The sequence below is a fragment of the Eulemur rufifrons genome, chromosome 17 (genome assembly GCF_041146395.1).
Source record: "Eulemur rufifrons isolate Redbay chromosome 17, OSU_ERuf_1, whole genome shotgun sequence".
In the NCBI taxonomy this organism is placed as follows: Eukaryota; Metazoa; Chordata; class Mammalia; order Primates; family Lemuridae; genus Eulemur; species Eulemur rufifrons.
Window position 1 is genome coordinate 41,772,099 of NC_090999.1, and position 13,102 is coordinate 41,785,200.

General features: G+C 35.1%; 1 protein-coding gene across 1 annotated transcript in view; it reads left to right on the forward strand.

The window, feature by feature from the left end:
* RNF180 (ring finger protein 180) overlaps nt 1-13,102 on the forward strand; it is a 156,167-nt gene that overhangs the window by 116,364 nt on the left and 26,701 nt on the right. The window contains exon 6 of the mRNA XM_069492619.1: nt 12,181-12,306. Within this exon, the coding sequence (XP_069348720.1) occupies nt 12,181-12,306 (126 nt within the window). The remainder of the gene's footprint in view (nt 1-12,180; nt 12,307-13,102) is intronic.

A 13,102-nucleotide genomic window follows, 5' to 3' on the forward strand; every position in this document is an offset into this window, starting at 1 on the left:
TCTGGATGGAACTTGAGACCATTCTTCTAAGTGAAGTAGCTCGAGAATAGAAAATCAAACACCATATGTACTCCCTATTAAATTGGAATTAATCGATCAACAGTCATGTACACATATGGTAGTAAAACTCAATGGAAATCAAGCAGAGGGGAGGAGGGAGGAAGAAATGGGACGATGCACACTGAGTGATGGGCACACTTATAACTTTGACTCAAACTGTACAAAAGCTATTCATGTAACCAAAATGTTTGCACCCCCGTAATATTCTGAAATTAAAAAAACAAAAGAGAAAGAAAAGTAAGTACAGTTACATGATTCTAGGTCCATGCAAAAAAAAAAAAAAAATCCCTCAGTGTAAGCAAAGGTTTTTCTGACACTTATCTTCAGTAAGAATTTTTTATGCAATTCCTCCTCTGTGACATGTTGAGATGGAGTAGGCAATGTCCTCAAAAATAACAGTTCTTACATTATTTCTTATGGTATTCTTTGATAAAAGCTGAGGAAATAGAGTATAAATTCGTGAAAGCATTATTTTTAGTAGCCAAAAAAATATGGTCCAGTTTTCTTACAAAGATAACTTTCAAAACTATATAATACAATTTTATTATAGGAAAATCAGAAAATACAAATAAATATTATAAGCTCAAAATCACCCATATTCCTGTCTATATTAAAGGCATTTAGTGAGTTGCCTTTCAGAATATTTCTTATGTATATATTTAAATTTTTTCTTTGTTTTTACCAAGAAAAAATCAGATTATAATGTAAATATGGTATTTAATATGCTTTAACTTAAAGTTCTTCTGATTATATCATATTCTACTTAACCAATACACTGTTATGAGACATTTAGTTTGTTTTTTATATATAATTTATTTATTTACCAATATATGTGGATAAATATTTGAATACATCACGGAGTATTTCCTTAGGAGGAATCTCCAGAAGCAGATACATTAAAGCCTACATATTTTTGAGAGTATATATATATGTGCAAAATTACTCTCCAAAATTATTGTAAGCAGCAGTGTATGAGGGCTTGTTGTCTCTGCTGCCTTGACTATCCTAATTTTCCTTTTAAATCCCTGACTATAAGGGTCTTTTTAAAAATATTTGATGTCAACTTCTGTCATATATGGCAAATAATATTCCATTTTTATCATTTTTTACTTTAAATTTGTTTATGGTATTTTCTGAATGTACAGAATTTCTATATTTTTATGTAGTCTCATGTAGTGACCTTTGCCTTTATAATTTCTGATTTCAATATCAATTTAGGTATTAAAAAGCTTTACTCACTACAGAATTATATAGACCTTCTCTTTACCTATATTTATTTTAGGTTTCATTTTGTCCTCATTTCTCCACACTGAACTCTAATCCATTTATTGTGGTGTATGATTTGGTAAAAAAATAAAATACCATTCTTTTCCATTCCTTAGCCCTATATCCCAGCAACATTCATTTAACAATCCATTCTTTCTATGCTGATTGGATTGTCTTCCTTTAAAAAATTATTATTAAAATATGTGTTTCTTGGCAGCCATTTTTTTCATTCATCTTTCTATCTTGTCATATCCCATTACTTCACTCTTATAATTATTCTAGCATTTGTTTTAGTAACTCACAAATGAATCAAACTATAAGTTAATTTGAGGATAATTGGCATTTTAATTGACATTTTTATAATATTGAGTGATTGTTTTTATGGTATATCATCTTTCAGTAATGTTCTATAATTCCTTCCTAAAGGCTCTGTACATTTCCTCTTAGCTTTATGCCTATATGTTTGGTGTTGCTGTTGCAAATGAGATTTTTTTCTCTTATTGCTGCTTTTGTTGATATTAAATATTATGGGAAACTTAGTTTCCCAGTTTTAGATTCTTCTATTACTAGTCACCTTACTGAAACCTAAAAGTTATTTATTAATTAATTATTATCTTGGTTACCTAGTATCTCCATTCCAGTTGTGTACAAGCCAGAGGAGATAGTTATTGTCAAAGGTTAATGTGGGAAGGCTATTATGTTTTTAAAAGGAAGATATTTGTACAATACAATGAATAAAAAGTTGCTTGTAACAGAATTCTTTAATAGTAGCTCAATGGATAGAAATATAATGAAATTCCTCCCAGATATATTCCATAGAGAGTGTTCTCTAGCAAATTAGTGATTTTAAATCTAAACTATAACATTCACTAGTTTCTTACATAAATTACTTACCACTGTTGGCCATTAGTTGAGAAGATGAAGTGGGATAGGATATGTACACAAAAGGGTAGGATGCACTAATATCTATTTTTTTTAAATGGAGGTCAGTATATATTGTTGACAGCTAATAGAAAAGAAATCAAATTTGTAGTGGTCACTGTTGTTTGCTAATTAGTATCCATAACCTCCTTCTTTCTTCCTAACATAACCCTGAGTATTCAAGTCTCCCAACATAGACCCAGTGGCTCTTGGTAGCGGACCCCATCCTCTGCGCCTTGGTAATCTATTCCCTTTGCCAGTGATTGGTTCACAAATGGGCATGTGATCCAGTTTTGGCCAATGAGATGAGAAGAAAGTGTGTCTTTACTTTTAAGACATTAAATGGAAAAGCCATTCATTCTCCCTTTGGACACGAACAAGAAAGTGTATAACAGGGATAATTACTGGAAGCCATTTTATAAGCAATTGGAAACCAGCCTTAGTATGAAGCCTTTATTTTGGATGGCGGAACTGAGGAAAGACATGAATGTGGGCTCTTGATTACATTGTTAAACCAACAATTCAGTCAACTTTGAAGCCCACCCTAGCTTTGAATTTTCTGTTATGTGAAATATTAAATTTATTTGTTAACTAAGTCAATTTGAGTCAATTTTCTGTTAATAGTTTCAACCAAGAGCAACCTACCTGATATAAGCATATGATAATGATAATCAGAAAAAAAAACTACAAATGATATGATTCACAAAAATTTGAGAGGTGAGAAAGAAGAAAGATAGGGTAAAAAACTTAAATCCTCTTGGAGGGAAATCAATAATATTTAAAGTTTATAAATCAAGAAATAGTAAAGAAAATGTCTGGAATTATAGCGTGAGATACTCAATGGACCCTTCCCCCAGCAAAATGACCATTTAACTGATGAAAATAATTTTTAAAAAAATCAAAGTCTATGGAAATTATCCTAAGGACATACAGCAAATGGGAAAGCATTTATTCAAAAATATCTACTAAAACTTACTGCTGTTGTAGGTAAGAACAGCAAGAGCCTATAGGATTGCATACAAGACCAGCTTCTAAACCTCTAGTTGCCAGCTCAATGTGATAAAAGCTCTACTTCAGGAGGATACATCCAGGAAGATGGGACTCCCTCCATCCTGTCTCCTACCCCCAGACTAAGGCTACAGTTTCACTCCAGACAAAGCATACTATTGATATCTCTCATTCCCCAGCTCCATGTTGCAGAAGCTCTATTTCAGATTAGTCACAGCCAAGAGTACTGGAGCTCCCTTCCCCACCTATCCCCTATTTGCAGGGTGGAAGTTCTACTCTAGGTACAGCAGTCCAAGTTTCCTAAGCCCTGATCTACCCAACCCAGTTTGCTTATAGGGCAAAGATTCCAAGCCAGGAGAGCCAAGCCAAGTCAAAAAATATCAGGAGTGCAGTATCCTACTCATAGGGCAAGGGTATCACTCTGGGACAAACAGACCACTGTCCCCATGCCCAGCTCCAATGTAGTGATGTAGAGTTTCTGCCAAGGAGGGAGGCAAACAGTGAGAGCAGAGAGCTCCGCGCTCTCGGGGAACTGACTTCATCTAGAACAGAATGTGGGGAAGTTCATACCTAAGTGTGTTGTTGAAAACAATGGAGATTTTGGTGGTAAGCAATTTAGGAGAGACTGGTAGCTCCATGACTCTAGTAGCAAAAAGCAAAATACTAACTATGCTAGAAGATAATCATGGAGAGATTGAGCTAAGAAGAGGCTTCCTAAGGTGTAGTAAGCCTCAGAGACTGGCAACACAGTGCCCCTGCAAAAGAACCTGACTTTAAATGAATCAGACTATAGAGCAAGTTATACCCCAGGGCATTGTGGAAAACAATAGAACAATCAACAAGCAATTGGTAGAGGCTGACAGCTGTGTGTAATGCTAATAAAGGAAGCCCAGCCAGAAGCTTAAAGGAGAGATCGAGAAGGAGTCAAAGCAGAGTTGGCTAAAACTATGTACAGTCATCCCTGGTGATCAGTAAAACTGGGTGTGTGCCTAAGCTTGTGCTCTGTGGAGCATGATGAGAGGGTGCACACGGTGGGGGAAATAGACTTCATTAAACTAGTCCATCCAACTCATTGAACAAATAAAGAAACAATAACCAAAACAAGCTCCATAGAGGAGAGTCCAGAAAAAAACTCGTACATCTGTGGTCAACTGATTTTTAACAAGTGTTCCAAGAATTAGTCTTTGTGTCATTTCACTAAATGGTGCTGGGACAACTGTATAATCACATGCAAAATAATTAATTTGGACCTCTGTCTCACACCATATATATGTTAACTCAAAATGGAACAAAAACCTAATTATAAAAGAGTTAAAAATATAAAATTCTTAGAAGAAAATACAGGTATAAATCTTTGTGAACTTGGGTTAGGCAATGGATTTTTCGATATAATACCTAAAGTATAAAACAAAGAAAAAAATAGACTTCATCAAAGTTGAAAATTTCCTTGCTTTAAAGGATATTATCAAGAGAGTGAAAAGACAACCATAGAATGAAAGAAAATATTTGTAAATTATGTATGTGATAAGGATCTAATATCTGCAGTAGATCAAGAACCCTTACAACTCAACAGTAAAAAGACAAATAACCCAGTTTAAAAATGGACAAAGGATTTGAACAGATAATTCTCCAAAAAAAGATATAAAAATGGTCAATAAGCACATGAAAAGATGCTCAACATCATTGGCCACTAATGAAATGCAAATAAAAACTAATTTGAGATACCACTTCATACCCACTAGAATGGTTGTAATCAAAAAGACAATAACAAGTGTTGCTAGAGATATGGACAATTGGGGACCCTTATATATTTCTGATTGGAATTTAAAACGTGGTCATTTTGGAAAACAGTTTAATAAATTTTCAACACAGCAGACTCCAAGTCTGTTTGTAGGTTGGGAAGAGTTCTGGTATGTCTCAAATTAACTAGAGTTCTTTCATCTGTGGAAATGAGAAGGAACCTGGGATGGGTAGGGCTTGGGAGAAAGGCCTCAGGATAGGTGGGACATTTCCCAATCATTGATAATCTCACTACATGATACTAGGAGCTCTCACATTATCATCTCAATAGTAGGCCTGTTCAGGGAGGTGCTAAATGCTACATAAAAGAATCTGCAGGCCAACAAAGAGAAAAGGCCAGGATTTGCAAGCATTATGTGAAGTGGCATTAAACAGGTAAGGGAGGAGGAATCCCTCAGCCAAGGAGATCATGGTCTTATTGTGAGGAAAGACATCATCTTTTGTTGAATGGACTTTTTGACTGCAGCCTTCAAACCAAGCATGCCATTTCCCCCATTGTAAATGGACTCTAGAGGACCCTCCTTCAGGCATTCCTGCCAGCACACCCAGTATCAACTGTTCAGGGATCCCAGCCCATAGTCATGTGAAAGATGGTAGTGTCACAGGTGTTACAAGGGGAGCCACAGGACCAGTGCAGCCTACCTCCCAACTGTGAAATCACTCCCTGCTCTCACCCCATCCACATCCACAATGCACCCAAACCTCAGCAAGGAAGATTCCTACCCATATTCCATTTTTTTCCTCTCGTCAATCCCACTCTCCCTTTTGACCACTCTTCTACCCTCCAGTGCCATTACTCTTGGGCCTTTACACGGTGGAACTTGGTGCTGATGAGCAGATACACTGGTGCACTCCACTGGAAAATGAAATATCTAATTCTCTATCTTGTCTATAGAAGTCCCAAACTAAGTAAGGAAATGACATTTAAGCTAATCTAGGATTTTAAAGCATAGAACAGACCTGCAATTTTTCACCAGGAATATTTAGGCTGTCACAATAATTGGAGGATTCTTCTAGCATCTAGTCAGCAGTGTAAGGATAACGAATATCCTATAGCATTTGGGCCAGTCCCACACAATGAAAAATTATCCTCTGTCCTGGGGATAATTTGAAGATGAGGGTGAGCAGGGAAGGTGAAGTCCTATTTCTTTTCACCCAGGAGAGAAAATCATGGCTTCAGATGGACGCAGTGATCACCTTTTGTGGAGCCACTTATATATCCCTCCATAGACTTGCCCTAAATCCTGAAGTGTAACTTTACATACAAAATAATAATAAACATCAGAACAGTACAAAATACTGGTAGTATAAGTAGAGCTTGTAGTAAGAGCTCAACAAATGTTATGGTTGAACTGGACTTAGTTTAATAGATTTCCCTTTGGGCTTATAATCTCTCTAACAAAGGGAAAACTATTATAGTTATTCTTGAGTAATGAAACAGTTACTGAAATGATTTTTTAATGCTCCAAAGCCATTATAGAACATCAGTAACACAAGGTAAATATAACTGCCTGAGGTAAAAAGCTTAGGTAAAGGCTCTAACCTAAGAAAGTCTTATAATATTAGCAGATTTCTCCTGGAGCAAACGGTTAAAAAAATGATTGCAACAACTCTTTATCCTGGTACAAACATTATATTGAATTATAAGCACCAAATATTATAGTGCCAAATACTAAATGGAATTATTGACTCAAAATGGATAAATTTTTAAATAGTGCTTATCTAGCTAATAAAATAGGAGCTCTTAAATAGACATAATTTGCTTTCTATAATGACTTAGATGTTATAAAACCCGTAACTCCATTTTGAAAATGTCAGGTAAAGAATTTACAGTTTTTGTTTATTTTTGTCCCTGTTATATATGCCTCTGTCATCAGGCTACATATTCAGCTGGACAATGGGACTTCCCAAAGTAGATTTTAACCTTTAACAGTTCACTAGGAAAAGGTATGAAAATCAGATTCAAATTTACTGTCAAAGAATACATAGGTAAGTGTTCATCAATATTGGGTGAGATATTCCTGGTTGGCCTCTCCTTTCCTAGCATACAAAGCCCTTTTTGGCCCCCAGATCCTGCAGGGTGTACAGTGAGACCTTGCAGCTACCACATGGTGATCGCCTGCCAGGTCGCAAGAGCTGGGTATGAGACTTACAGACTTACAATACATATTTCTGTGATTCAAACTGATAATTTTCTGTTGACTATAAGCTATAACAGCAGACCCAAACGTTTTTCTAACTTGTGTTGTTCACCTTATAGATAGATGAGCATTTCTGGGTGCCTCACATGGGTACAAAATGAGTTTCACCAGGAGCGTTAGGGTCCCTTATAAGTGGGATTTTCTTGCCCTTTTTTCAGAGGTGCAAAGTAAGCATTGTCCCTGAAGCCCTGAAGATAGTTTTGAGATTGTCCTTAATACACAGTAAAGCAGGTTCAAATGCCAAATGTATTAACGCTTCTCCATTCTTGTGTAAGGGAAGGATGTCCTTGCACAGCATTCTAACTCAGCCTTACTCTTACTGCTGTTCAACAACACAAAGAAAACTATTTTAATATTTTAATTTTTATAATTAATTTTAATTTAAATAATTAATTTTAATATTTACTATTTTAATATTTACTATATATTGAAATATAGTAAAATCAACATATTAAGGGATAATACTGAAATAAAACTAATTGAAAAGTTTCAAAGATCATTCACAAGATATTACTAAACCAAAAGCTATGTTAAGTAACAAGGATTTAGCATCAGCTAATAAAGATTGTTTTTTTAGAGATCTCCCTTTTTACACAAATGTCCACTGACTGGGACTCTAATTCCCAGTCTTGTTCTATTGCTTGCAAATGTCCTTTATTGTACATTAATTTCCTTGAACCAAATAATGCCTGTGAACAAGCACACACAAGCACCTACTGAAACTCGGGAGAGTTGGGTCTTTACTCAAAAGTCAGGACCCATCCTGGTACAGGTATATAATTCAAAACTCTTGAAGTAGTCTTTTTATTATTACTACATGTTACAATTTTCCTTTTTGTCAGATGATTTTCTGTACTTTACATCTCCAGAAAAAAATGAAATATTATATATCAGACAACATAGAACTAAGAAGGGAATTGTGGGGAAAAAGTTTTCAGAATAATGAGAAATAATTTTAAATGGGTAAACAAGGCCTTTAATAATCTGAATGAGATAGCCATATACACACCTCGTAGTCTTTTAAATTAGAACATAATACCATTGGGTCCACTTAAATGACTGTGCCTTATATTTATAATAATATTCTTATCATGTTCCCCTGCTAAATAAGACTCTAGGGTACCGTGAATTAACCCTATCGGAACACTTACCTCATAACTTTAGGATGGCCTTGTTACTAGACAGGACTTACTGGAGGTACTATGCCTATCACACAGCTTTAATTCCTGCACTTAGTAGAATGCTTGAAACTATTCTAAACAACTATTTATGTAATTATAATGAATTGTTTAAATTGGTTTTAACTGGTCAACACCTAAGTGCACATATAGGAATAACAGTCATCGGGCATCAGGCAGATGAGGGGGGTGGAGGGGATGGGTATATACATACATAAGGAGTGCAGTGTGCACCGTCTGAGGGATGGACACGCTTGAAGCTCTGATGGAGAGGGGCAAGGGCAATATACATAACCTAAACATTTATACCCCCATAATATGCTGAAATAAAAAATAAATAAAGTTACCAACATTTAAGCATACAGCTGAAATCAAAGTTGCACGACCATATTGATGCACTCTGTAGTTCAAAATCATCCCAATATGCATGTGATTGTCCTTTTTTATTGTTTGTGATACAGTACCATGAAATCTCGTGGTAATACATCCTGTAATAATGTGAATTCTGATTTTATATAGTTGGCAGTGAGCTCCTGCCCTCAGCCAAATCAAGAAGACTACAATTCCTTTATCTGAACAATTGTTTACTTTTCTGATGATAGCAGGACACAAAAATGCTGCTGTTTCCACTGCTACTACCACCACATTTAGCTAAACGTATGATTGGAATAGACTTAGATCTTTCCAGGATATTCGGTTTATTTTTTATTTTTCTAGCATGTTTATTTCCTAGCATATCTAATATCAGTATTAAATACTGATAACATCTGGTGAATTATATGTATTTTACTAAGAATCATCTACTATTCCCTAATAGGTAACATTGGCTGAGGAGGGGATAAAGGTAGCTTTCATCACCTTTTACTCAGAGCCCTACACCTTGGTCTACCCTTAGATTTTTCTTAATGTTTCTTCCAGGTAATTTTAGAAAATATCTTGTTGAATGTTCTCTTTGTTGCCAAATCCTGCATTTCTAAACTCAAATGCTGCTGGAATGGAGGCAACACAGATCTATAGAAAGAACAACATCCATGGGTAAGGTTAGTACAGTTTTATAGTAGAGTGAGATAATGCTTAACTTATTTAAATAAATTCAAATAATTTTAGAACAGTAAAGGACCTAAGATCATTTCATCCGGTGGTTATCAAATCTAGCTGTGCATCAGAATCACCCAAGGAGCTTATTAGAAAGCACAGACTCCTACGTCACATATAATTCTGCATACAATTCTGCTTTAGTATGTCTAGGTGAGGTTCTAGAATTTGTCCTTTTAACAAGTACCCTAAGTGATTTTGATGCATAGCCAAGCATGTTGGAATCACTAATCTAGTACAGTGCCCTGCAAGACAGGAATTACATTTAATTCATCTATGTATTCCTAGCTAGATAAGCAAAGTGCCAGGCACCGAGCAGGTGCAAAATAAACATTTGCAGGAGATAGGGCAGAAAGTGAGTACAAAGAGAAGTTCAGTGATTTGTGGAAGGTCCCAAGTTAAGAGGTATTAGAACCCAGTTCTTATTTGGCCCAGCAATGGAGAGAAAGGACTTCTGGATCCTCTCTTCTCCAACGATCTCTCAGATCAAGTATAGTAAATTAAATCATCCAAAATCATTGGACTCATAAGATTATGTTATGGATACACAGGTGTATATATTCAATAGGTTGTAGGTACAAGTTCCCATCTCATCTTACAAATTTTAATAAAGTAATTTCTCCGATCATAATTTTCTTGGGTGTTATGAAAATATTTCCTAAACCTTCCTGTTTCTGTGTGTTAATATGTGAGTTTGTGAAATAGTTTAAAAGTTCGTTGTGTAATAAGTTCCTTGAAGCCAGAAAACAATATCACAGACATTTGCTTTTCCTTCTCTCACCTACCCCCTAGAAAAAGATTGTGTGGCTAGTTATCAAAACTGCAGGTATTGGATGACTCTTAGGATGTCCTTTTGATCTGTTGTACTAGAATTCAATTATATTTCCAAACAAGTTTTCAGTATAAGATAAGGTAGTACAATGCATTCTCTAGCTATCATGTCAACAATTTAGAACACGGCTGCAAATTTTCAAGGAAGAGGAGGAAGAAGGGAGAGAGAAAGAAGAGAGTGAAAGGAGAGAAATAAAAAAGTATTGAGTTGCAAACTCTTCATTTTGGTTTGTGTTATCTCCCATATGAAATCATCACTGACCTGCCACATGGGTCTCATATACAAGGGCATTTAGAAAGCTGTGACTCAATTTGCCCAAGAGTTAATTGTTAACACAATGCCACTTAGGGGATTTTTTTTTTTTTTTTAGCTCCTTATCAGTCAACCTGATCAGAGGATTTTTAACTTCTCAGAAAATGACTATGAACCATAGTCATCAGTGCTTAAGGATAAGTCCTGCAAGAAAACCATTGTTATTGTAAATGATTGTGTTTCAAGTCATTTGATAACTTCTTCCATTTTCTTAATCATATGAAGGGTAACTGATGAGCCCTTTTAACCAGGTGGTAGTACCATGACCATCTTGTACTAAAGGGCTGTAAATGGGCAGTGGGCAAAGTGGACTTTAATAAAACAGCTGTGCATCATTGTAGAAACCAGTGTGAGAATATCCAACCTGAAATGATTTAACTGTTAAGCATATAAGGTATAAAAAATGTACTAGCCATAATGACCCTCATCTCCTCAGAATACATGATGAGACTACAAAAATACCTTTTCTCTAACTTGTATACTGGTTCATAGGTACACAATTTGGAGGGGAGTTGGAGTTGCAGGTTTAATACATAACATCACTTGCCTAGAGTAATCTGTTTCGTACATTGTTCCTTTGGTTGTTAACTGTAAACTTTGTGAATCAATTTTCCCTTTGAATTTCTTAGGTAAGAATCAGTCCAAGGCAGTGATTAGGAAAAATAGAGAAAATTTAATGCAACTGGCTTGAGCTGAAGCTCAAAGCCTGAAGTATTATCAAAACTGAGGAAATGCTACAGGTGATAATTGTGGGATAAAAAGTAAGAGTGGATGGTTGATGGAAAACCTAGTTTACTTTTCAGGTTAGTAACCAACTCTGCACCGGCCTCTCTAAGAAGAGCTTCTCCATTTAAACAGTCTAACTCAATCCTGGCTTTCCATGGCTCATATAAAAAGACTTTCTACTATTTAAAATGAATATCATCATATGTGTTCTGATTGGTCTGTGTGTACTTCAATTGAATATTTCCTTTTTAACTCCTTAGTTGGCTTCTGAAAGTTTGAGAATTTTCAAATTTTTTAAACTTTCAAATTTATAGCAAATCTGTAGCAATGAGCTAATGTAAAAGCAAATAGAATATAATGGATTATGAAGTAAAAAGTATCACTTCTGAGCCCTGATTGCATTCTAGCTATTCTTTTGCTACGCTTATAACACATTATTCCTCGTTTTTGTCTACTAGTTTATTTCCATCTTTTAGTCTACAGTTTGAAGGCAGGCATGATGCCTCATGTATATTCCTCACGTGGCATAGTGCCTGACATAATAGTTAACTCAATAGATGTGTGTTCTATGTGTAGGCATATCAATGTTGCACCAAATGTGAATTTGGGGGAGTTGTATATGCTTGAATTAAAAAAAAAAAAAGTTGAATCCACTTTTGTCTTCACTGACTTAAAGAGATATGAATTTATTATCAAAATACCACAGCAATCATTTGTCATGTTCTTGCCATTTTACTCAAAGTAATGGTTAAAAATACTATTTTCTTTTGCTTTACTCTAGAACTGAACAATGCCACAAAAACATTCTTCACTAAAGAATATTTGAAAATAAAACAAAGCTTTCATAAATCCAGCTGTGCAAAATGGCCTCTACCAAGCTGCAGAAAAGCATTCCATCTTTTTGGAGGTAAGGAAACTAATATTTTAAAAAAGTCTAGTAACTTTGTCCAAGGTCTCTTCTTACAGGTAGTTTCTGCCTGGCTTAGAAATGTTAGTGGAAACATATTTCTGTATTGATCAATTTTAAGTAAGGATTTTCCCAATTATCTCTGTGCTGAAAGCTACAGATGAAGCAAATGAAGACTATGCAATAAAAGCAAATGGGAGATAAACCCTTGACTAAATTGACTTTAACTTGCCATCAATAATGTTTAATATATAGATAATGAAAATGTATCTCCAAAGTACCAGATTTGACAAAAGCTGTATTTGACAAAAGCATTAGTACTCTTCATAAAGATGCTTAATAATTATCATAAGGTAAATTTATTTAGTTTTAATATTTTACACTTGTCCCACAGTTTAAGACAAGTAGAAAGTTATAGAGCCTTGGCTCAGAGGTATGCCATGATCTAGGAGTACAAATTTGGGCTTCAGGTCTAAGTATCAGTATGACTTCAGGGATGTCATAGAAACCTCTTTTGTTTCTGTCTTTTGATCTGTAAAATGGGAATAATTATATTTGTCCCATCTAATTAATATAGTTGTTATAAAGATCAAATGAGCTAATGTAAAAGCACATTCTAAATTATAACTACTTATACTATGTAGATATAAGGAATAAGAGCAAGGCAATCTCTAATACCTTTTTTAGCCTTGAGAATTTGTTACTGTATGACCATATGATATGGACATAAATTTCATCTTTTATAAAATCATGGTTTGTCAGAGCTTGAACTACCCTGCAGCTTTAGAATGTACCA